The sequence below is a fragment of the Anneissia japonica genome, unplaced genomic scaffold, assembly GCF_011630105.1.
Source record: "Anneissia japonica isolate Jap-2015-1 unplaced genomic scaffold, ASM1163010v1 scaffold287960_len3192837_cov198, whole genome shotgun sequence".
Classification (NCBI taxonomy): Eukaryota; Metazoa; Echinodermata; class Crinoidea; order Comatulida; family Comatulidae; genus Anneissia; species Anneissia japonica.
This window is the reverse complement of record NW_022712725.1, coordinates 822816-850000: the sequence shown is the minus strand read 5'-3', so window position 1 is coordinate 850000 and position 27185 is coordinate 822816. Positions and strand designations below refer to the sequence as shown.

The 27185-nt window shown below is 35.2% G+C and overlaps 1 protein-coding gene across 1 annotated transcript in view; it reads left to right on the top strand.

The window, feature by feature from the left end:
* The first annotated feature begins 300 nt into the window (after positions 1 to 300).
* LOC117108037 overlaps positions 301 to 27185 on the top strand; it is an 81571-nt gene continuing 54686 nt past the window's right edge. Inside the window, exons 1-26 of the mRNA XM_033249883.1 lie at positions 301 to 587; positions 1203 to 1631; positions 2290 to 2583; positions 3384 to 3392; positions 3581 to 4009; positions 4698 to 4979; positions 7198 to 7239; positions 10158 to 10607; positions 11192 to 11503; positions 11658 to 11681; positions 12204 to 12502; positions 12625 to 12763; positions 14080 to 14115; positions 14323 to 14627; positions 15013 to 15151; positions 16158 to 16199; positions 18313 to 18777; positions 19920 to 20222; positions 21112 to 21428; positions 21905 to 22043; positions 23127 to 23162; positions 23714 to 24001; positions 24863 to 25180; positions 25476 to 25769; positions 26396 to 26679; positions 26836 to 27113. Coding sequence (XP_033105774.1) covers positions 395 to 587; positions 1203 to 1631; positions 2290 to 2583; positions 3384 to 3392; positions 3581 to 4009; positions 4698 to 4979; positions 7198 to 7239; positions 10158 to 10607; positions 11192 to 11503; positions 11658 to 11681; positions 12204 to 12502; positions 12625 to 12763; positions 14080 to 14115; positions 14323 to 14627; positions 15013 to 15151; positions 16158 to 16199; positions 18313 to 18777; positions 19920 to 20222; positions 21112 to 21428; positions 21905 to 22043; positions 23127 to 23162; positions 23714 to 24001; positions 24863 to 25180; positions 25476 to 25769; positions 26396 to 26679; positions 26836 to 27113 — 6146 coding nt within the window. The 5' untranslated portion in view covers positions 301 to 394. The remainder of the gene's footprint in view (positions 588 to 1202; positions 1632 to 2289; positions 2584 to 3383; positions 3393 to 3580; positions 4010 to 4697; positions 4980 to 7197; positions 7240 to 10157; positions 10608 to 11191; positions 11504 to 11657; positions 11682 to 12203; positions 12503 to 12624; positions 12764 to 14079; positions 14116 to 14322; positions 14628 to 15012; positions 15152 to 16157; positions 16200 to 18312; positions 18778 to 19919; positions 20223 to 21111; positions 21429 to 21904; positions 22044 to 23126; positions 23163 to 23713; positions 24002 to 24862; positions 25181 to 25475; positions 25770 to 26395; positions 26680 to 26835; positions 27114 to 27185) is intronic.

The following is a 27185-nucleotide window of genomic DNA, read 5'->3' as shown; positions in this document are numbered from 1 at the left end:
TTTATTTTTGGCCTTCCTGTTTACTTGTTTAGGCTGTTTATTCTAATCTCACCCTCACCCAGCCTATTGTTTCCAATCATGCTTGCATGAAATTCTCACTTTATACCATTTAGCTTTTTCTACTCTCACTCACTCGCCACTGAGGAGGAAGGGCTAGTGTTGTCCAAAAGCTCTGGTTCTATTTCTGGCTGTTTACTTACGTTTACTTTTTAGCTGTTGCTTATCATTTTTGTATCTCTACTGAGATCCAGCCATTGTTTCCTACAGCATTGTTGTTTTCCAGTATTTTGCCTTTTAATCTATATATATATATACATACATACATACAGAAAATAACGTGTCAGTATTAAAAATATAAATGTTTTGTTTCATATCTTATTGACCGAATCCACTTATGGTTTTGGATTGCTACTGTATCTATGTATTTGTCGTTTCGTTACCGGGTAGTGTTTTGAGGATTCGCAGTTATCATTGTTTGTACCGTTGTTTCTTACCGCGTGATTATGTTATACCATGTGCATCCGTTGTAAAATCCACTGCTGTATACTTGTTACAGTGTATTATCTTTGCAATGATTGTGACATCATGTAAGTACCCTTTTTCTTACATTAACTAAATGTAGGCCTATGTTAAACCTGTTACATACTACAAAAATAGGCTCCCAACTGGGGCGTGTGTATATTATCTACGTGGGGATTCGGTTATCAGAAAATGTGTGGTGTTATTTTTTTATTTGTATGACATGGCACAGTCAAAGAATAATATAGATAGCAGTACTTAAGATGGCACATGACCCATCATGCACCTCTACCGGATTCCACCGGAATTGCCAGTTAAAAGTGTTAAGTGTTCGTAATGTCACTTGTGCGTTATTAACTTGCAGTGAGAGAACCGCTCTATATAAGAGTGCGTCGGGCTTTATTGTTGGAATTAAAGTTTTAGTTATTGCCATTGTCAAAAAAGCTTCTCCCCCCCCCCTCACAATCTGACTACTTTCAAACCAGGGTCAACTGTACATGGCTGGATGTGAGTAGCGCGTAGCCAGAGTCACACCCAATTTATCAGCATCCCTTATAATTAAAAATACAATTACTACTAACGATGTAATAGTTACCTACAACAAACATAGACTAGTTAGTATGTGTTTAATTATTTAGAGAATTCTCATAAGATTTTGACCCTTGATTTTGCCTTTTTCTTAGATTGTATCAACTATGAAACCGACGATACCTACAGATACCGATTTAAGTTACCAAGAATAAGGAATGACGTAACTCGGTTTGAGTTTTCCGTTCAAGCCTCAAACGACGTGCACATTGCACTATCGTCACAGAAGGAAGAAGTCCGTGAGATGTACGAAATCGTCATTGGCGGATGGGGCAACACTAAATCAGTCATCCGACGATGCAAACAGTGCACAAATCTTGTTTCAGAGAGGCGTTCCAATGGTTTTCTGGACTCGGGAGGGTTTCGAAAATTCTGGATCTCTTTTGCTGACAGCACAATCTCGGTAGGCGCTGAAAACGAGCCGGCATTTATGGAGTATACTGATGACGATCCGTTGGAACTTCACTATGTCGGCTATACTACTGGCTGGGGAAGCAATGGAAATTTTAGATTCTGTGAATTAGGTTAGTGAAATAATCATGTAGTAGTAAAATAACTCAACAGGCTAAAGTAGCTAGTTCAGTAGGCCCTAACTATGAACATTTTAGCGGTGCCTTGTGGATCGTCGGCGCAGAACCGGCAGTGTGGCGAAACCTCTGTGGTGAATATTCCCTCCTTTACTATGAATGTCCGGCGTTCAATACGCATGGGTTATGTTCTAGGCCCATATGGAATCAGCCAAAATTTATTCATTTATTATTATTATTATTAAAATACCCTGCGTAATACCTTGTATTTCAAAGGGGTATCAGTTTAAATGGAATATAGAACCAAGGAGACAAATATTTGAAAGTTAGTCTAGCGCACGAACAGTGGTTACCAGTTCCACTGTGCAATACCAGTCAACTGCGTCATAATTTTTTATCTTGCTCTCTCCCTACAATAATATGGGTGTAAGAAATGAACTATGTACGTGGATACTCATTATCGCATGGTTTTATTTCCTAACTTGTATTTATAATATAAATGAAACGTCGTATAATTACCATATAAGACCGAGACTGAAATGTATGAACTTTTTATTTCTTGTATCTCAAATACGGTGTAGAAATTTTATACGTGGCTTGCAGACTTATATAAAGAGATATAATACTAATATTAATTTATCATTGAACTTTTCAGGCTTACTCCAAGTCGTGGCTTGCGAGCGTGACTCTGCCGAACTGCGATGCAGGGGATCTTCTCGTATTGTCGTCATGCACGCGACGTATGGACGCACGAACCGTGAAACGTGTCCCAGTCGTTCTATACGCACCACCGACTGCCGAACCAACGGAAATGTCGCCGTCAGAGAGGTACGAGAACGCTGCAATGGACGTCAACGATGCCAGGTAACCGCATCTAACGGAATCTTTGGCGACCCGTGCCGCGGGACTCACAAGTACCTGAACATTGTATACCGATGTGCTGGGGGATGTGAGTTTTTTTGTTTTATTTTTGTGTATACATGATTTTGGACCCGTATTTATGATCCTATGGATGATCCATTAGAAAAAAAATCCACAGTTCCCCATCTTTGATTGGTAATAGGTCTAATGCAGCAAGGCGACTTATTTGGTCGTCAAACCGTAGTCTTATACTAAAACAGCCCCAATCAATAAAAACCAGGCTAGAGGCAATGCATTTTTTTATTTTATTTTGACGCACCTATTGTGAAAAACAATTCAAAATTGAATTGTGAATTCAATTAGGATAGGAGCATTTCGGTGTGAATCACACCAAGTATAACCCGAAGACTTGTTTCCAGTGGGGTCCTTCTGGTGGTGAATTGGGCAGAGTACATCGGAAGAAATCCTCTAGTTCTTTCCGAAGAATGTACTTCGTTATTTATCGTGCACATGGGCCATATAAACGGGACCAACGGCTTAAAAGTCTCATCCGAAAGACGATGTGTTATCGTATCTTGTATTTCAGCCCTCCAACTGAAACACAAGAAAATAGCGATGGGAATTGAACCGGGGACCTAGAGATCTACACGGTTCAGTAGCCGACTGAGCTAAGCTGCTCTGAACGAATGAACTTAACTGTAAATTACAATAGGAGACAGTGTAAAATTCCAAATAAGTTATGTTATTCTACATGCAGTGTTTAAAATAACAAGGGAAAAGGGTGAGATTTTTGTGACTTCATTAATGATCATTGTAAATTAATAGACTGTTGCCATGTAAAGTTATTGACATTTCTTATCTTTTCTATTGTTTGATGCGGCAATATAGATGACGGAGGTAAGTCTTTGTTTTACTAGATTTAATCATCCTACGTTCTGTCCAGTTTTAGAGCGTCAGAAGTATAGCTTCTATATAACTTCGTAACTATAAAGTCACTTAGTATAGTAACATTAGAAACTGAAAGGCACGTTGAAAACAAATGATTATAATCAGAAAAGTTCATGTTTTTTTTGTTTTTTTTTAAGATTGCGTCGTTTACAGAACGGATACACAATACGAGTACCGTTACCTCATTCCTAGGCTTGAGCAAGGAGAAACGCGTTTGGAATTTAGCGTAAGGGCGCGAAATGACGTGCATATAGCTTTTTCGTCTGAAGAACGTGACACGCCAGCCATGTACGAGATTGTGATCGGTGGCTGGAGTAATAGCAAGTCCGTTATTCGTCGTTGCAAACAGTGCGATAATCTTGTTGAAAAAAGGAAGAGGGATGGATTTCTTGATCGTCAGATTTATCAAAACATTTGGATTACTTTCGAGAACGGCTTGATACAAGTAGGTTATCAAGGGGACGACGCTTTCATGGAATGGCGTGACAATAATCCATTGCCTGTCAACTACATCGGTTTCACTACAGGTTGGAGAAGTGATGGTGTTTTCCGTTTTTGTGATATGGGTAAGTAAAGATCCAATGGTAGATCCAGAAGGTGTCGAAAGTGGCGCAACACCCCAAACCCAACTCTCGGACCATTGTCCTCCATTTTAAGCATTCCTTGTAATCAGCTTTTTTTTTTTTTTGCATTTTTTTCTTTCTTCATTTATTGCTTCTGTAAATATAAAATGCTTATGCTTAAACAAATGAAAACCATTGGGGAAAACAAAAATGCAAAAACTCTTATTGGACATCTTCCACTACCACTCTGTTGTGTCCCCGGACAATAGGTCAATTTGCTCGACGGGGGGGGGGGAGCCGAGGTCCCCGACCGGGGTTGAGGTGTCCCCGACGAAAGCAAAGCGGATGTGGTCGGGCGTCGCCCAAAATATTTTAAAGGGGCCCCGAGAATGTTGACAATTTAGAGGTTTCAAAGGCTTATTTAATCGATTTTAGAATCTAATAATAGGCCTATGTAGAAAATACTTATAATTTTTTCTCCCCGACGAATTATGTTTTTTCTCCCCCCCCCCCAAAAAACAGGCGTCACCCCTGCTTACATACTGGTTAATATGAAATTATTGTCTATATGTTGTTATATACTTTTTTGGACTGCATACTCTGAGTGTCGCCAAAAGGTCTGATAGAGTAATATTGATAAATTCACGCATCAGTACAGTTTCACCACTTTCAATTTCGATACCTTACGTAGGAATATTGCATGTACAATCTTGTGAGGGAGAAACTGGAACTATTGAGTGTGGTCCAAACCATTCCATTAACATCTACGAGGGATTTTACGGTCGAAAAAATAGGGGCGCCTGTTCCGATGGACCAATCAGAACCACTGATTGCTCTGCACGAAGCGCACCCACCAAGATAACAGAACGTTGTGATGGCCAACAGCAGTGTTCGATTGATGCAACCAATTCTGTATTTGGGGACCCGTGTCGAGGCACCCATAAGTACATGAGGATTCTGTATTTCTGTAGACGTAAGCTTAGACATATACATATTATCGGTGATGGTTCAAACGCTGGTATAGCGTTACCAGTGTCTTTTTATTGTGTTCTAGTCGCCTGTCACATTTATGTTCTTAACTTTACTCATAAACCTGTACAACCAAGGTCTAAAGATGTAACGAATATTAATTATTTGACAATATTGTTATCGGTAGTGGTTATTTAATTATTCTTCATCACATAGGCCTATTTGCCACCAATGACAAATATTATCCATTAGCTATTATCATAATATATAACATAATATCATCCTGCTCTATGATAATAACCTACAGTGGAATAAAAAGCTAAGATCGAGGAATACACCTTCATGGATTGAAGTACAAAATGCTGTTGCTCATTTAAAGAATTATCAACTTCCAAGTCGTATAGAATTCAAATGTATAATTTTAAACATTATTTACAGATATTATATGACGGAAATCCTTAAGCTCTTGAAAGTTTAAAAGAAATTTAATTATTTAAAAGGAATTGGATTATTAAACATCTGATAATTGGCAAGAATTTATATTTCTTTCAATTTTCAGTTGAAAGACAATACTGTAACTTACAAGTCAGCGATGACGTCATCACTGAATTGCATTCAAAACCTTACTATAATTGCTTATTATTAAATTTTACAAAATAAGCAATTAAGTTTCTCTCAATTCTCAAGTTAATTAGGTAGACGTGGTAGTTTAATTCAATTCAAATCAATTTTATTGTCATCATAAGTAAATACGATGATCTGAAATTTATTGAATTGTTCACAATAGAGAGCAGCTTATCTCATTAGAGAGCAGCTTAGCTCAGTCGGCTAATCTGGTGGTAGCCACTACGTGTGTGCTGAACCGTGGAGATCTTTAGGTCCCTGGTTCAATTTCCATCGTTGCCTCACCTTGTGTTTCAGCTGGAGGGTTGAAATACAAGTTGCAATAGTGCACCGTCTTTCGGACCAGACGTTTAACCCGTTGGTCCCGTGTGCATTTATGGCCCATGTGCACGTTAAAGAACGCAGTACATTCTTCGGAAAAGAGTAGGGGATTGTCTCCTGGTGTACTGATCATCACCAGAAGGATCCCACTGGAAATAAGTCTTCTTCTAGACTTGGCTATCCTTGACCTAATAAATCCAATCCAATCCAATCCAATATAAGCCTATACAGTTTTTACTCCCGCCCGCTATGGTAAGACTTCCGGCATATTTTTTCTTTTATATTTTTCTAACAACTTTCTAAAAAAATATCTAATATTTGAATTGGTTTTTGTAACACTTCGTCAGCTTAATGTCGAATAACAGAACAAAATAGTATGTTATTATCGATTAACATAAAAAAAAATACCGTTCCTATTTGGCTTATAATCAAATAGCGAAAAAACCCCCATTGTTTTCATCTATCTTTAATTTGAGGTTGATCTCATTTAATTTCTTTCACTGAGCAATACATTTTCTAATTATATTTTTGATGGGGTTTTCCACTTTGTTCAAATGTCTATTACTTTCTGCCATGCAGTTTGATATTACTGTTATAATCATTTAATTAATTTTGTCTTCAATAAAAATTAATTCAAACCATTTAATTTAAATTATTTAATATTTAACTTTTTTCATAGTTGTAAAATATGTATCTTGTTTCTCAAAAGAACTAATTTTGTTATATCCTTAAAATATATAATTATGCCCTATTTATATTATATGGTTTATGGCGATTTGTTTATGATGTTGGGTCTATGTTGAACCGATTTTGTCCAGGCTTTTTCACTTTTACACCATTGTACTCTATAATAGTAATTGTTGGTGTATGTTGCTTTGTTTATAGTTTTTTTTATTTTAACAATAGCCATCGCTTATAAAACTTAGACATATGCGTGTATAAAGTGATGTATATTAAGTCAGTAAATATATACATTAATGCTATTCATGTAGTATGTATACATGTGTGAACAATTTACTAATAAAAATATAATTGTGTATGTCTTACGTCATAGTTTTCAACTATTAAACTGGTGTCAATCTTATCAATGTCAGTCTCGTGTCCGTTTTTCTTAATATATTTTTTCCATGGTACCGGTATTATGTATTGGGTAACTGTATTATTGATTTTAATTCTCAATGTATGTTAAGCATTCTATTCTTTTTTTAAATATGAAACTAACGATTACACCATGTACTGTAAAAACCTCTGAAATATATACAATTTCCCACCCCCAGCTAACGAAGTTGTTACTACGGAAGCACCAACAGAACAGACATGTAAGTTTTCGATTGATTTCATATAACAAGGCCTATATTTTGCTACGATATAATATTAACGGAAGACGATATACATTCAATAAGGCTATATAATAAAATTATGATGATAATATTGATGATGGTGATGATGATGATAATGATGATGATGATGATGATGATGATGATGATGATGATGATGATGATGATGATGATAATTATAGTGAGGTGGCAAACATTTATTGTTCATATGTAAAGCTTGATAATGAAAAAGTAGCTTTGAGACAAAAACAGCTCAATTTTTTTTTAAAAATGTAACAAACTATATTTTCTTTTTTTATTTTTTATGCCACAGCAGGTAAGTCAAAAAGTACACTGTATCCCACGTTTATCATAATTATGTCGTTACACGTGAATAATATAAGTGTATAATACCCTTGATTTTATTATATCATTGTTGGAGTCTACCGTAAGTATATTGCATAACTATAAGGTACACTGTATACTATGTTTATCATAATTGCGTCGTTATACGTGTATGAAATAATACATCATAATTTTGTTAGTCTATATCATTGTAAGTATACTGTGTTGTGTTGTATTATACTGTTGTCTGTTGTTTCAATGTTGCATGCTTGCATGATCATCACAGGCATTTCAAACGGTTTATAAATTAAATTGAGATAAGAAAAATCATGTTAAAACCGGTGCACATCATGTGTTCCGTTTAATTTACAATATTTTGGAATTGATTGACCATCACGCGGAATGGACTTTTCTAGATTGCCAACCAAACTTAACAACTGACCAATCAGAACAGTTCCAGTAATACGCGCGTGTCTTACAAATACACGCGTTGTCCCACAAACGCACGTGTTTGGGTATGTCTTCACACTGTCGTTTTGTGTGGAGAAACAATATCCAAGGGGCTGAAGATCCATTGTTGAAATTTAAATGCGTGGCCTATCGGCATTGAACTTTTGAAAATTAGGTGTATCGTTGTTAACGAGGCAATTCTGTTCTCTATGATGACCAAACTTCAAATTAGAAGTTGACTAGTTTATTTATTCCGATTGTTTTGCCTTTTCTGTGTATTATTAATGAATGTAATCAACTTTTGCATGAATTTTTAATTGTATCTATTGAGAATCATGATTTTGAGATTCTTCCCGACGTCATTGTAGCCAGTACCGTATCACGTGAAAAGAAGTTGTTGTTACTGTTTTGTATCAAGAAGGTATGTATGAATATGTGTTGTTCTGTGTTTTAATGTATTGCGGTAACGGTTTATAGTTTTAATAGGCCTCTCACAGAAAAAAATACTATCAATTAGTTATACCTTTAATTAAACAATTTTTTTTAGAAACATATATATACTAGACCCTAATTTACTAAAATGTTGATATCGTATGTAGCAAGTCGAATGGAGCGGCAAACAACATGCCTCCGATTGTTCATTTAAATCCAATATAAATATTATTCAAACATTTCCAAAGATGGCCTGCAATAATCCTGATTACAATTAAGCAAGGGTACAAATAGGAAAGACCCACTTACATAAACAGAAAGGATACATTGGAACCAAATCTGGAAGTAAAGACGTCTCATTTTGATCACTTGATTTCAATCTCAATAAATTCAGTAAAGAATCATAATGGTCTGATAAAAAATCAGTTTAACAATACTGATTATATTCAAGTCTTATTTATTTTGTTGTAAACAATAATAATAATAATAAATAATAATAATAATAATAATAATAATAATAATAATAATAATAATAGTAATAATAATAATAATAATAATAATAGTATTAATATGATGGATGATTATAATGGTAATGATAACAAAAATTATAAATAATATTCTTAAGCACCGTAGGCCTATGTTTACCACTTGTATTTATAGGCATATTATATTGACATAGCTGATGTTTAAAATGATGCAATATAGGCCTGAATAATTTTTTTTGTTTTACTTGTATTGTAGTATCACCAGGTATCACGTAGGCCTACAGCAATCACTCAGTGTGGATTGCACCGGTATTTTAAAATAAATCTCCCTTTTATTAATATTTTATTTTACAAGTAAATAGAGAGATAGCTGTTCTAGCTAGGCACACCTTTAGCGCATTTTAAATGCCCGGTAACTTTGAATGATTGATTTAGAAATTTACGACTAAATGAAGAAATTTACTAGGTTAAATGAATAGATAAACTTATCAGCCAATCAGAAGCGTACTAATTTGTTAATACGTAGTATCTCCGAAGTTGTAGCATGGTGTGGTGAAAGCGTTGTTGTTTGCGTAAAAACAGGGAGATGTAAGTGGAGGCCTTTGCCAACAAACTAATGTAATTATATCTAACAAATAGTTGACAGTATATATAAGTTAGGCCGGAGTAGGAAAACATACATTGCCAATTGGTATCTTTAGGTTTGCCTGAGCTGAGCTAGGCTAGGCCGATATAGACCTCAGGCTCTAGGCAATCGCGTGCAGCGTGTATAGCATAAGCTGTGAATAGTATGCCTATGCCTATCCTAGATCGAGGTTCGAGTTAAATGCAGCCTATAGCCCAGCGGGTAGCCTTTAGCTAAGTAACTTCGAGCTCGCTCCTTTATTTTTTACATCTCCCTGGTAGGAGCAAGGTTATCTAGGCCTATGGCGTCTTCCTTCCATGATTACAGACAATTGAGTACTACTGACATTTTGATTTGGCACATCACTAACAACTGATCTGGACGTGGAGTTGTTGGTCCTTTAATTGGATTTGGGCTCATTAGCCCCCCCCCCCTCCCAGGTTTAGATTGGAAATGCAAATCTTCCTTCCTAAACCTACGGCATAACTATCTCTAAATAAATCCTGTATGCTCTTGTACACATTTTGGTAATCATTATATAAAACATTATCTTTTATACATATTTTTTATCTTTGTTTTTAAAGCTGTGCAAATTGTTGGTGACAACTGCCTGTTGTTTGAAACGGATACTCAGTACCGTTACCGTTACACTCTTCCACGGATCCCACAAGGTGTAAATGTAATTACATTTCGAGTTAAGGCAAGAAACGATGTTCATATTGCGCTGTCACCGGAAAACAACGATGTAGATGAAGAGTATGAAATTGTGATTGGGGGTTGGAGAAACACCAAATCTGTCATTAGACGCAGCCGCCAGGGTGATAACTTAGCAGTCTATGTCAACAGAAATGGATTTGTAGACACAGAGGAGTTCCGACGATTTTGGATCAGTTTTCGCGGTGGAGACATCCGTGTTGGTGAAGACGGAAAACCAGCATTTATGCACCTTCCTGATGGCTCGCCTATTGATGTTCATTACATTGGATATACCACTGGATGGGGTAGCGATGGAGAATTTAAGTTTTGTGATTTTGGTATGTCATCATTTTTGTGTTTACTGTCATTACCATCATTCTCATCATATAATCATAATTTTCATCATTAGTATGATAATTTCATCATCATTATCATATAATGATTATCATATCATCTATATCATCATCATTATCATCGTAATAAACATCCTTATCATCATATTATCATCATCATCATTATTCATAAGTTGTCATTTACAGTTCAACAACATTTTTCTTACTGACATTTGGTTCAAAGTCACATTATGCTACTCATGGTGCAAAGTGTTAATCCATGGTCTCTCATGATATACAGTATATGCTTCTAATACTTCACAATTCCAAGTCTCCTGGACTTCCATCACCTTCGACTATGGTTACATATTTCTCCATACACGAAAGTTATATTACACATTCTAGAATGCAATTAGTGACAAAGAAATCTAGGGGTGCAAACAGTTTTCATACCAAGTATCTAATCTTCATCAAACCTATCAGTATTCTATATCTTTTTAGTGTATCATGACAGTGAACTGTTTATTGTAGTTTATGTACATTGTTTCAACACATTCATTTATTTAACAAGTAAATGTGTTTGTCCTCAGGTGAAGCATCCATTAACAATATTCCGCCTGGGTTCCTAGAACGTGCATGTGAACGAGAATCCATTTCTATTGAATGTGGAGCGTTGAACGTTTTGATTTACAGCGCCAGCTATGGAAGGCACAATGACTGGATATGTCCCCACAGATCAATACAAACAACAGAATGCGAGGCTGATACTTCATTGAGTGTCGCAACCGAGCATTGTCAAGGTGCTCGCAGCTGTACAATCTCAGCGAACAATAATGTGTTTGGCGATCCATGTCCAGGGACCTTCAAGTACCTTGAAGTCGCGTATGATTGTGTCCAACCTCGTAAGTTGCTTGTTTGTAAATTAAATTTCTTTTTTTATATGAATAATAGAATGCATTTTTTTGTTACTTTGAAAAATGTTTAGATAATTATTTATTTTTAAGGAGTGAATTATTTCTAAAAAATAATAAAGTCTCTTTTATTTGTATCACACAGCCCACTCAAATCAAATTTTGGATGGTGAGTAATTTTCATTTTGTCTTTTGGTTATTCAGTCAATTTGGGAAATTCAATCAATTAAGCAGTTTACTGATCAATCGCATATCAGTCAAAATCAACCCCTATTAGTTCACTTAAGTGCTCTTAAATTAGTTACACTTTGTTAACTGATGATTGCGGCCTGAAATTCGGCTTACGGGCCACAAATAGTGTAGTTTTTCTTGTTAGTGCTGATATGGAATTAATACAATTTATTCAGTTTATTTAAGTTTATTTCTATTACCCAAGTATTATTCAAGGTACAATAAATATCTAGTACTTTCATAGTAGTAGTAGTAGTAGTAGTAGTAGTAGTAGTATTAGTAGTAGTAACATATTTTGCTTTCGCCATCATGACAAGAGTTGGATGCAGTAGTAAAACTGATGATTGTTGTTATTAATTGTTATTATATTATGTTCATTATTAGTGTAATTATAAACATGTGTCAGATGATAACCACCATTTTAATGTATGATTTTGCTTTACAATGAAATCCTTTCCAGAATGCGCAGCTCCCTTAGGGATGGAAGATGGCCACATAGATGGTAACAGAATCACTGCTTCAAGCAATGCTGGTGAAGAATTTGTCCCGTCAGCTGGACGCCTAAATGGCAATGGCGCTTGGTGTGCGGGCACAGATGATACTGATCAATACCTCCAAATACACTTGCCATACTTAGGCACCATCGCTGGGTTGGTGATTCAGGGTAGAGCAACCAACCCTGCTTGGGTCGAGTCATATGAAGTGCAGTACAGTCGGGACGGAAGAAATTGGACTCCTGTTGGGCTTAATGGTCCAGCGGTGAGTAATTTTACACAAGTGCATTGTTGAATTATAATAATAGAAAAATTAATACCAGCCTTGAATTCCTGTCACATCATTCTTTGATGATATGCCAATTATTTGATTTCTTATTTTTACAGATCTTTCCTGGAAATTCAGATGGCGCTGATACATCCGAACAACGCTTTGCGCAACCAATTGAAGCCATATTCATTCGCATTTTACCTAAATCATGGAGCGACCATATCTGCATGCGAGTTGAATTGCTTGGCTGTAATGGTAAATATTGTAGCTAAACAAAAAAGCAGAGTTGACTAAGTGCTATGTTGATAGTTATTGTACAGTAGAACCCCTCATTTACGAACCCCGATTTTACAAGTTCTCGATTTTACGAACGTAAAAAAATGTCATTGTTGTCATAAATAAAGTTCCTATTTCATGTACAAAACACACATGCCTCTCAAGAATTAATCGTTAGGCGCGTGCTGGAGTTTATTCACTCGGTTTTAAACGGTATGCTGTACACTATCTCCTACAATACAAAATGCAGATAGTGCGCTTTGAATACACCAACATTCAACCCTACGATCATACTTCATGTCTGCAGCTGTGAGAAAACTCCGCCGAATGCGTAAGTTGTCGGCATATCGATAGACGCATGATTTATTCAGTGGAAAATGTTCGTAAACAAACTTGAAAGTGAATAGCATTCACTTTCAAGTTTGTTTATGAACATTGTCGACCATGTGTCTTGGCCCTAACTCTTACTTAATAGAAAAGACAAAATAATCTTCGTAATTAACCCACCTACCAAATTTATTTTAACCAATGATATTCGAATAAATTTCACATGAGAGATTTCTGTGTAGTGTATAGGCCTGCAGTCACGTTTAGGTTCGATTTATCATTTTAGTTGAAAATGGATTTTATTTGTCAAATCTCACTAACGTTAATCTACCATTTCATTATTTCCCCCAAAAAATAAGACACTGACACTCACATAACTTTAAAAAAATGAAGTCCAAGCACCATGTCTACAGCCAATCAGCGCTCTTCTTTTAAAAAGTGAAACCCTGGTTTCCAGGTTATTCTGTACAGATATTTACTTGATGTCACAACCACATGGATCAAGTGAAAAACGTTGTTGCGTTACTCGCCTTGTTGCAGTGCCCGCAGGGCTGTGTTTCTTCGTAAGCTAGAAGATAAGTCATATAGGCCTATTAATAAAGTTTGTATACACATTAACAAGTATGTATAGTACTACACATTTATGATCGTTATTTTGAATTTTTTTTCCAGCGCAAATTGGAGTTTTGGCTCCAATCCAACAAAATTCCAGTCCAGGCCTAGCCTAGCCCAGCCTAGCTTATCGGTAGTGTAATTACATAGGAATTTCACACAACCCCAATTTTACGTATGAATGATTTTTACGAACGCCTCTGGGCCCGTCCCGTACGTAAATGAGGGGTTCTACTGTATATTTCGTGGACCACAATTATGCGTATGATCTTAGTATTTTGATAACATTTGATTGAATAACACACTATCTACTCTATGGTGATATGTACTTACAATCCCATGATGCAATTTTTCAGATGGAGTACTTCCTGAGTATGCCATCCAAGAACAAGGTAAAACATCATTACTTGTCTTTGATATTAAGTACTACATTGGGACTTCTGGTTCTCCAAATCATAGAAGCATTGGCTTCTTCAGCCAGGAACTTTTTTAAGGCATAACAAATAAAGGAAATACTAGATAATAAATAATTTAACAATATTGTAAGCATATAAAATATTTGTATTACTGCAATGCAAATCTTTTCTAATGTATCGTAGAATGCAGAGAATCACTTGGAATGGAAGATGGCAGACTAGCATCCACACGGTTATCTGCCTCAACCTCTCATGACCAACGACACATGGCTATCAATGGCCGCCTTCAAGCTCGAGGTTCATGGTGTTCTCGTGAATTGGACACCAACCAATGGGTGCAAGTCAGCCTACCACATCCGTATACAATAACTGGGATAACGACTCAAGGACGTTCAGATTACGACCAATGGGTGACGTCGTATAAGATACAATATAGCATGGATGGAGCTAGGTGGCAAGATATCATGTCCAGCTCAGGGAATGCATTGGTAAGCTAAATTTTTTAACATCTTATATTCTACAATTACACATAGAGTAATCTAGACTTAAATTCCTTATTCTGATTTACATTGCAGCAATACCAATAAAAATTGATTATAAGAGTCCAATTTAATATTATGTAACAATATTATTTATTAATATAAAATATGTAATATTATATAACATTAAATATGAAGCATTATATAATATTTATATATTAAATAATATATGATATATATAACTAATTAATTGCACACACCTTCGTGACAAAAAAACATAACATATGTAATAACATATGTATTCTGTAAATAGTTCTAGTTTTTCATGGGTGCACAAAATTTTTCAAGGTGCACAAAATTACTTACACAACATTGGTATGTTTTATTCACATAGGCATTTCCAGCTAACAGTGATAGGGACACGCCAGTCACCAACATATTTGGTTCACCAATCGTTGCCTCTGTCATTCGAGTAAATCCTCTTACTTGGAACGGTCACATTAGCATGCGCTTTGAACTTCTCGGTTGTCAAGGTAACTTTCCTAAAATGTATTTTTTACATGACAGTACCGTAAATCCTCAAAATGAAGCCCAGTGGGCTTAATCTCGAGATGAAGCCTATCTTGAATTTAAGCCCCCTCTTTAGTTTGCAAAATTAGCCTCGAAAAGAAACCCATCTCTTGAAAAGAAGCCCATGGGCTTCTTTTTTCGAGATAGTACAGTATACATACACAGTACATTAATTTCAGAAAACAACATAAATTAAATACAAGCTTGGTTTATACAGTAGTTTAGGTGATTTAATGTCAGTTCAATACACTCCATGATATAGATTAATGTTACAATGGCCTTATTTATTGTTTTATATTACAAATTCACAAAATTGACAGCATTCATTTTGAAAAGAAGCCCCCATCTTTGCTTTGCAAAAGTAGTCTCGAAAAGAAGCCCATCTCGAAATGAAGATCATCTCGAAAAAGAAGCCCATCCAAAGTTTGCAAAAAAAAAATAAGCCCAGGGCTTTAATTTCGAGGTTTTACGGTATGTTGTTTGAAGAAATTGTCAGTACATGAGTGAGAGTATAGCTGTTAAACTATTTTACTATAATACTTTATACTTATCTATTAAAGTTCATATTCTATTTGTTAGTGTTTTTTTAATTAAAATTATGTTTCTTCAGTTCAGTTCAGTTCTGTTTGTTTCTTCAGTATTGAGTGATATTTTAATACTTCAAATGAGTAACCTAAGGCATGTTCTGTTAGCAATCTCTTATTATGTATGATACTAGATGATGTGTACATAATTATATTTTTTACACTGACTTATAAATCATGTGTTTAAAAATGTTTAGATGTATAAATGTGACTTTGTTTAATGATTTAATAATATGACACTTTTCGGTCAAGTGCTGAATGATGTATATCAAATATCAAATCAAATATCAAATAATTCTTTTTTGCAACACACCAAATGGGTTGAATTTTACAATGGTGTTGACAGTTGACAGATCTTGACAGTTTCTTGTTTATATTCTTTCAGTGAGTCAGCTGCCAGTGTCACAGACTAGATACAATGCCATAAGTGAGTCTAAGTATATATAATTTCTATATAGTATATTCGCTATATAAGTTATCTACTGTAGAGAAAACTGTGAAAGTCCTGTAATATCAGCCTTATGCTGCCCTCTGTGTTTACTTTATAGTAAACAAAATAAATTATTTTAAATTTAGAATATACATGAATTGTTGTTTGTCATTTTCTTATATAACAAAAAAAGAAAATATAAAAACATTTCTTTCGGAGAACTATTACTGAGAAAAAGAAACATCTATTTAAATTTATTTTAACTCGCCTAAGCCTTAGGCCAAATAATATAAATTGTTTGTTTGCCCTTCTTTTTTTAATAATGATAAATAGGGGCGGGTGGAAAAGTTTTTTTTTAAATTTATTTATTTTTTAAAAATACTCATCAGATGGAATAAAAAAAAAAACCCACAGAGGCCTAGAATGGCAATATCTTACATCAGACAACTTTAGACTAATTTGTAGGGAATCTGGCAAAAGTAAAGATAAATTCCCTCACATTTTTTTTAAATTTGTAAATTAAATGTGCCAGTATTTTTCATTATTTATGAATTATTTTATATTATATAAAATGCAAGTGATGGATTATTATACTATATGATAATAACACATTTTAGCTGTTAACTTTCTTTACAGGTGATGCATATTGGTAAAAAACCATATCGTATTAAAAAAATCACACTGTTAATAGTTCAATTTTGTTATCGACTTGTTGTACACTATCATAATCATTTCACTCCTGGTTAAAATCTTTAAATGCATTGTAAATCGTTTGTAATGCACCGCATGTTCATCTAAAGCTACAAATTGAGGCTGTTTACTATTTCAATTAGTTCCAGCCAATACATCGAAAGTAAAACTATTAGCGAAAACAGCACATCAAGACTAACTGCTTTTATTTTTAATCATTTTCTTGTCCAAGCCCCTTTTTAAAATTTTCATGGGGGTTTCTTCCTGATATATTATAGCAGATATTATGAAGTTCTGCCTTTAACCAAAAATCCCTTTCACTTTGAACAACCATTGCCAACTATAACAACTTATTCAGTTGGTAGATTGTTGACTAGTACTTGAAATTCACTGCTTCAATTCCCTGTCCTCTTTTCTCTGCTTCAATTTACGTAGCAGTTTATCAACATTATAAAAAACAGTATCTCCTTTGTCTAATTTATTTTGTGAATACTTACCTGGATAAACATTGACAACCTGTGCTGCTGTAAATATAGTGGTAAATTGCCATGTCAGATTTCCACCTGTATGCTTATCAAATTTAACACTAGGCATAGGCAATTAGTTGGTTTATCCAGGTTATGGGAAGTACCGAAGCTTCTGTTTGATGATATATAAAATAATTACAGTTAGTCCTTAAGTGCTGTCTTTGTTTTGTTTGTCATACCATTTCATTAATCACAACATTGAAGCTCTGTCTACTCTAGCAAGTTTAATGTAACATCATATACTTGTAATTTGCCCACATGGGTGTGATGTGACATTATCATGCCCATATATATGCAAATTACAAGGAATTGGCACATAAAAATTGAAAGTTTAGACTTATGTTTGTACTGTATGTTTCATTCAGAAGAAACCATCTAGCTCCCTGTTTTTATGTAAACACACTGTACTCTATTATATATATACAGAATGAGTAATCATCTGCATTAGGTTCAAAGACATTCCATTACAATTTCATGTGTTCAGCCATTGGTATTTATGTATATTATATATTTATATATATTGTTGTTGCTTATTCATGTATATATCATAACGTGTTTGTGATTTTATTACACTCATAGTGCAAATTGTTTTGTATTTTGTTTAATGCTTTTGCAATTTCTCAGTAAAAGCATTAAAGAAAATCTACCAGAGTGTATTTTGGTCTGATGAAATTCGATATAAATTTCATGATAGCAAAAAATATCAATTGGTTTGTTTACTATTATATATAATTGTACCATTGCTGTTACTATAACTGTAATAATTATTACTATTGATATTACTAATAAAATTTGTATTGTTAATATTGGTAATATAATAATTGTTATTATTATAAAGAAAATGTTTTATTTTAAATCCAACGTAATTAAATTTTATTTTGACTGAATTAAAGCATCATGCCGTAATCAACTTGGCATGGAAGATGGAACGATTATTGACGACCGTATCACAGCCTCCAGCATAATGAGTGATGCTGGTAGCACATCCCATGCTCGCCTCAACTATGAGGGAGGTCGAGGAGATTTTGGTGGCTGGGTTCCCAGTTCTAGCGATGAAAACCAATGGATCCAAGTATCTCTTGACTCGCCAAAGCAAATCAGCGGAATTATAACCCAAGGCCGATCAGATGATAATCACCGTGTAACATCATACAGAGTGGAATTCAGCGTGGACAATGTTATTTGGCGCGCCATATCAGCAGATGGAAATGAACCAAAACTGTTTGCAGGGAATACTGATAGAAGCAGTCAAGAGACGAACTACTTTCCAGAACCAGTTATAGCTAGTTATGTCCGGATCAGACCTGTTTCATGGGAACGCCGCATCAGTATGAGGTTTGAATTACTAGGGTGTGATGGTAAGTATTACAATTTAAATAATAGTACAGTATGTGTATATTATATGTCAAAAATCAACAGCATTTGCAATTAAACCAAGATTCATTACAACATCAGTTGTTAATAATATATATATATTAATACTTCTGGTACACCACATAGATAGTTTTGAAAAGAACTGTTGTTGGTTGGTGCACAGACTGAACACTGGATTTTGTATTAGGCTTTACACACATAGGTCTATTTCGTGAATACTTACCTGGATAAACCAGTCAGTAGCAAGTCTCACTATCCAAGCATATAAGTATTTCCCTGCTTGGAATTTTCTGCAGTTATTATTCTCCTATCTACCACAAGCATTAATATATATTATTAGTTTTATTATAAATATGTTTTTACAGTAGTATATAATACCCCTTTTATGCTGCCGAGGGCAGAATAAACCTGTGTTAATTCCGGAGTGATCCTGGGTGCATTTCCCATTTACATTGAACAATGTTGCTCCCGAGTTGCTCCCATTTTACACCGGCAACAAACTCGGGTTCAATATCGTTCCCCCCCCCCATTTTTTTTGCGATGGTGATCATCACTTTGCTTGCGTTTCTCGTAATGACGAAGCTGCAAATTATTGTCAATATTAAAGCAATGTATATGCAGATTGTTTTTAAATTATGCGAATTAAATCAACAGTTTTGATAGCAAGTCTATACTGGAGCGCATGGAGTTTAATTTGAAAAGTGTCTAGGCCTAGCCTGTTGCTACAAAGTTTAGGCCTACCTACCACAGCTGCGATAGGTGCCAGGTAAGGCCTAACTCCAGAATCAAATTCAGTGTTGTTTACACTGGTGATTTTGGAATGCACCCGAGGTGTCCAACTCTGAATGCGTCCCACACATCAATCCCAGAATGTTTGGCAACCCAGGTTATATTTTTTGAAGTTTACACCAACCACAACTTCGGAGTTTCTAGCCCGGGTATTGCAAAATCCTGGGTTGTGTCTGGAGTTTTTCTTGCAGTTTAAAAGGGGTATAATACTTTAAAAAATAGAAATATGATGCCCAACGTTATAGTGAATTACAGATGCAATACTTACATTTTATGACATGGATTTTTGCAAAAAAACCAACTGAAAAAAAAATGTATTCTCGTATTTATTTTACAGTAAATGAAGAACAAGTTCAAACTTTCACCCGACTTGTCTGTGAACGGGATACCATGCAGCTGATGTGTGTTAGAGGCACTATCAACATTGTGGAAGCAATGTACGGACGTCTTAATGATGACAACTGCCCAAGTGGCCCAATGAATGATTTTACATGTACATCAGAGACCAGTACAGAGGTGGTGATGACCCCATGCCAGGGCAGACAACAGTGCACTATTACAGCAACTAATGGCGTTTTTGGTGATCCTTGTCAGGGAACATTTAAATATCTTGAGGTTAAATATCAATGCTTAGGAGAAGGTAGGTAGTCATTTTATGTATGTAAGTTTCACCTTTAAATTTAGTACTAACATCAGAGTTGAGGTATATTGCACTTAAAGATCTGTATCTCATTAACCGTTTCCTAGTGTTTCGTCAAACACTGTGTTTTAGAAAAATTAGTTGTAAATCATATCAAAAAATTAATGTCTTCTGAGGTTGACTTTAAGTTGTGGATTATGATATGAATAGAGGTGTTACATTTCAATCCGTGATTGTACAGAAGAAAAACATCCTGTGTGAGCGTAGAGTTTCAAAATTGTTTCTTCTCAGTCAACTGTGATTGACTCTTTACCTAACACAATATAATACACTATGATGGTCTATAAACTAAAAATGGGTACCTAGTAGGGCTATGTGGCATTGAATGTGTTAGTCTATATCGGTATTAAATTGCAAGTACAAATCAAATATTCCCCAGGGAGTGGAGGATGTTGCACTTTGTGCTGGTTTGATTATGGATCCAATGACCATGGGTTATAATAACAATTCACCAGTGCCTTAATTGTATCCCTTGGCAAAAGGTGCGGTATAAATCCCTAAATAATTATTAATTATAAATCTCAATACAAGTCTTAGGGATGGCAACTGTTTTTTTCACAAGTAAAGAATTCAGGATGTTGTTTGCATGATTTGGACCCAGGACCCTGTGATTCAAAGGCAAGCTACTGAACCACCATGATAAATCTCCACTACAATGCTGAATACAATATCAAGATATATTTATTATGCAGATTTTATTTTATATTTTTGTCTTTGTTCAAAAAGATGAAATGTATGTATCTTTGTCTAATCTAATGCTGGTTAGTACTCCTTGCAAAAGAGGAGTAAAACAAACAAACTAATGTTTAACGTACTATACTTAACATAGCAATATGTGCCGAACCAGTTGGAATGCAAGATGGCTCAATATCTAGCGACCGTATCACTGCCTCTAGCGAGTACAATCGCAATTGTGGATCATCATTTGGACGATTACAGAATACAGACAGATCTGGTGCGTGGTGTGCACAGTCCAACGACCAGAGCCAGTGGCTTCAAATCAATCTCGGGGAGCCTCACACAATCTCTGGTGTTCTCACTCAGGGACGTTCAAATAATGACCAATGGGTGACAAGCTTTACTGTACAATATAAGATGGATGGTCAAGACTGGACAGATATAGTGGACAGTAATGGAAACGTCAATGTAAGTAAAAAAAAAAACAAACAACCAATTCTTATCAATTGTTGAAAGTCATTGATTGTCTTGTGGAAGCCTTTGACATCTCACTGGAAATATTTTGTACTTTGACACCTAAATGGCTGTGAGTTTTGTCCTTTGACAAGACACAATTTTCTCTTTCAACCCAGGTGTATAAATGGGTGAATACAGGATGAACCAATATATATATACCAGTTTCCTTTTTGTGACTTGCCTTGAAAATAACGTAACTGTCCAACCCAGGAACATATAGCGTATGGGTGTAATAGACCTCATTTTACGTAGAGATCAACATTGATTGATTTATCCAGTAGTGTAAATAGGTACCTGGTTGAATGGAATGTCTGAATTAGCTGTACAGTACTACTAATATCCTCCTTCCTCCCCCTCCAATTCTTACTATGCACACAAACTTTCTCTTTAATACTGACCTTGCTATCTTGTTTTTTTTTGTCTGACAGATTTTCACTGGTAATGAGAACCGAAACACTGTGAAGACAAATTTGTTTCCAACAGCAGTAACAGCACAAGACATTAAGATCCTGCCACAGACTTGGGAAAGACATATAAGCATGCGTGTTGAACTACTGGGTTGTGAAGGTAAAGTTGTCTTGTAATATTTTGAACATGTTGGCTGCCGCGACAAGTATACTCGCCCACAGGGTGTTGCTGAGGGTGCCAGGGACAAGTATACTTGTCAAAATCGGTGTTATGCTTTGTAGAATCACAGACTCAACGTCTGGTAGTTCAGGGAAGGTACGCTTAGATGATAGGTAGTATACTTGAGCGGTACAAGTAGGGCGCCCTTTGAACATATACCAACCCATGCAAGAAGCAGTATGAATGTTTCAATCAATCTATATAATACCCCTGTAGCACATTTTTTTTAAATAATTGGCTCTAAAAGAATAATTTAATGTATAGTTTTGAAGCATGAAGATAAGATGCCAAGTTTTATGCCGAATGTGGTATAGGCTGGTCACCAATGTCTAGTAATACTCAACAGAAAGTTGAGTATGTGGCAATTTTTAAAGGCTATGTCTTATTTTTGCAAAGGCCATGATAAATCATTACCCAGTCAGCAGCATCCTGACTGGGTTCTGTTTCTGATCAGTTTCTTTCTTTCTTTCTGGCAACATTTTAAAAGGCTACTAGTGGCAAACTACTGGACCGATTTTATTAAAACTTGGTCAGGGGTTACATAGGGGTCATCAGGGTCAAATTTTCAAAATAGCCCAATTGAGCTCGAATTTACCAGGAATGATCCTTAGGACCTTCTAAACATGAAAAAAATACTTTTCGTCTATAGGTCAAAAGTCACAAGGGAGTTTTAGTGAAAATTATCAAATATTGCTAATGACTAACGATTGGACCAATTGCATTAGACAGACTCCTACCAAACATGGGGTGCTTGAGGTCAAAGGTCACAGTGGTCACCTTAGGGTCAAATCCTGAAAAATGACTGGGTTCATGTTCTATTGAACATAGTATCTCTAGTTACTTTTGTATTTTATATAATTTTGTGGTTGAATCTGGAATGTAATGAAAACCAATGTATTTGCATTTTGTGTATGTGATTCAGAATAATATAGAAAGTTGGAAAAAAAATATTAAGATATAAATTGTTTTGAGATGTTAAGTGAAAACCATTTTATTATTATTATTCTTTTATTGAATCCCCAGCTACTGAAGGTGCTGCTAATGATGTTGTGATCAATCGTAAGTGAAGAAAGAAATAAATTTAATCTTTATTTATGTACAAATCAACTTATAGTGGTAAAATTCTCCAATATTAAGTTGACAGCTTATTATTTCTAAACTAAATTTAAATACTGCACAAACAATTAAACACTACAATAAAAAGATAATGCTAGTAATAATAGTTACAAGTATTCACAAACATTACACATTTCAAGAACATGCTAATTACATGAAAAAATATATTTTGTAATTCTTACAATTATTTATTTCTTTTTTTTTGTTATTTTATCAATGTTTTATGTTTTATCTCATCGCAACTGATAATAATAATAATAATAATAATATAATAATAATAATAATAATAATAACAAAGAATCACTTGGGGAAAAAAAACAGTTATCCGTATTATCTATTGAGATACTGCCAGACAATATATTCTGTAAAACACCACAGAAATAAAATTTTAATACTGTATGTTATTTTGGTCACAGTAAAAAAAATTAAAAATCAATAGTAAACAGGTGTTTAAGCAAGATACATAATATTTCCTGGTCTATTTAATCTTTCAGCAACTTGTGAGCCACAGACATCTGAGGTTTGTGAGCGGGAATCAATGAGTCTACGCTGTCAGGTTGGTACTATCAATATCCTTGATGCTATGTACGGACGCGATTCAAGTGAAACTTGCAACCCAAATCCAAGCCACAACACAGACTGCCGAGCTGCAACATCGCTAGAGGAACTTAGAACAGCTTGTCAGGGTGAAAGGAATTGTGAGATCAGAGCTTCTAATGGTGTTTTTGGAGATCCCTGTCCTGGCACATTTAAGTTCCTTAGAGTCAGTTACTGTTGTGAAGGTCAGTTACAATAAAATATTAACTCCTGCAAAATTAGGAAAAAATATTTTTTCATGCTTAAAAAACAAAATGAAAATATCGCAGCCAATATCAAAAGAACCATCGATCTAAAGCCACAATATTAAATGTACATGTATAATAAACATTAAAATGGTAATTTGAACAAAAAAAATCCCCTACATCAAAGGCTTACAATAATCATAAATATCATAATCAAAATAAAAGTAAAAATCATCACAGAAATCACTAAATGGGAAGCTACAAAGTTTATGAACATTGAAATGCTTAGGCATTACAAAGTGGATCAAAAAGGTCATAATATTTTAATAAATTATAATATCATAAACATTTGAAAGTATGAAACACACTAACAACGATATTGCAAGTTGGGGGAGGGGTGTGGAACAAAGAATAAGAGCACTGAATACCCCTTTAAGTGGTGTGTATTCCCATTAAAACGATTAAACACAACACAGATAATAATGACTACTACTGAGACATGTACCCCATACAAAAATTATAAGGCATTATTATTAATATTATTATTTATTATTATTATTGTATTTTTGTTATTATTGTTGTTGTTATTCTTTTTATTACTACTATTACTAATGCAAATACTATACTGTTATTATTAGATGATATGTTAGAGTAGGTCTGAGTAGCTGAAGAGAAAATTTTATGACTACCTTAAAACAGGGTGCAAGTCGATTCTACTTTAGTGATCAGTTTTGGTGACAAATAAAATGCTGACACACTGCACCAGTCAATCAGTCAGGTTTGGTGACGGCATCATGAATGAAACTGATGCTTATCAGATCTATTAGGTAGAATCGGGTGCTTAAAACATTTGGTTTTTAGTTCCAGAGGAACCAGAGGAGCCTACAAATCACCTAACTGAAACCGTGTGTGAACGAGAGGAGATGCAGCTATCCTGTAACGAAGGAAGTCTCAGAATCCACAATGCATTCTACGGCCGTGCTGATGAAGAAACATGTCCCGGTGGTTCAGTTGGTTCTACATCTTGTACTGCTGAAGGCGCACTTCAAATAGTACGCAATTCTTGCCAACGTCAGCGTTCGTGCGCTATAGGAGCCGAAAATCGTGTCTTCAATGATCCGTGTCGTGGAATATACAAATATCTCCAAGTATCATATACATGTGAAGCGGATGAAGAAGGTATAAATTATGTGTTTTTATTTTGGGAGCAATTTCTGATGAAAATAAACAGTGTAATGCATTGATTCTATTTATGAAATTTTGTTGACTGTGTTAGCTGGTTTATACTTTAATTGATGTCAGTTTATTTTTCTTTTGGTTGTTTTTCTTGCAATTTTTGGTTGATTTTATGCAATTTTTAAGATTGAGAAAGAAGTTCAGCTTGCTAGTTATTTCTGTGTATACAATTAATTTTAGGCAGTGTTTGCCTTACTTGTACTTTTTATAAATAACAATATATATCTGCTTCTGTTAGATTGTTTGGTAGCCACTGAGCAAGTGTGCGAACGTCAACCTCTTCAACTCCGATGCAGATCAGGTGAAATAGAGATCATTGATGCCATGTATGGACGCGATGAGCGCAGGTCCTGTAGAGGCTCAAACAACTATCCTGTCGACTGTGTAGCAGAATCGTCTCTAGAACAGGTCAGAGCAGCATGTGATGGTCAGCGCAACTGTAGAATCAGAGCCACTAATGATCGATTTGGTGATCCATGCAGAGGTGTACGGAAATTTCTTAGAGTAACCTACTGTTGCCGAGGAGCTACTGGTAAGCATCAATATATTTAATGACTCAAAATGAAAATTCTTATTAACTGACCTTATTTTTATTCTTAAAGTTGATTTTTTTATACATCCAATATTGTGAATTCAGTTGTTTAATTCCCTTGTAGATGAGCCCCCCGCCCCAGCTATATTGAGTGTCTATTCCCAGAGCACTACATTTCCCTTTTTACTAGATTAACAGGCATTAATTCACAATATACAACCTTCTCCATTATCTGATATATTCAGGACCAGATTCAGGACAAACTTATCCATTATTCTACCAAATTCCTATAATAAACTCCCAAATTGAGAAAAGCATTCTGTATACAGGAAGTGTTTTTGCAATGACACCCACACTCCTCAACCTCTCCATTAGAAAGCTGAAATCCAAAACCTTACTGCTTCACCATGTTTGTGGTGGTGATGCATTGCAGAGGTATGTCACATTACAGTATGTTATAAAAAAGAAGGGGTTTTTTTCAATCAAGTTAGGTATAGTTAAGCAAATTTACAAAATATTAATTCAAAAGAATTAATAAATTAATGTGCTGCATATGATGTGTTGTGTGAATCAGATTTGGGAAGTCTCATGAATTTTAAGTTTACCTATATTGTCTTTATCAATAGAGAGGGGGCCTGAACGGCCGCGCCGAAGGCCAGAGAGGGACTCCTCGTTCAGTACCTGTATTGGATGGGGTGACCCTCATTACATTACATTTGATGGACGTAGGAAAAACTTCCAGGGTAACTGCACATATACGTTTGTTCGAGATGCTACTGATGACGAACCAGCATTCACTGTGAACGTCAAGAATCAGTACCGAACCCGGCCACATGTCACATTGGCAGAATACGTTTTGGTTAACGTTAGCGGTATTCTGATCCGACTAAACAGAAACTTTGATACCTTGGTAAGAAAATAATTTTGTGTTTTTGCTGAAACTTTGTTTGGAACATGGTTCCACAGATGGAGAGATTTGCAATGATCTGTGTGTAGAGATTTATCATTCATTTTTATTATGACCATCGCGATACTAGGTTTATGATTGTTTTTTCTGTTTTTCTAGATAAATGGTGTGAGGTCAGTTCTGCCGTACATCCCGTCAAACCACCTGTCAGTGTCCATGTCTGGCAGAAATCTCTTGCTTGTAACCGACATTGGATTCTGGCTTACGTGGGATGGTAATTCTAAGATTGAAGTTGGAGTTAGCGCGGACTACGAGGGCAATGTGGAGGGTTTGTGTGGTAACTATGATTCTGACCCCAACAATGACTTAATGCTTCCAGATGGTTCTCTAACCGATGATGAGAATGTATGGGGTAACAGCTGGAATGTTATAGACAGGTAATATTTATTCTAATGTTAATTGTTATGTAGCTTTGTGTGAAAATATGTGGGTAGATACAGTAGAGTCGG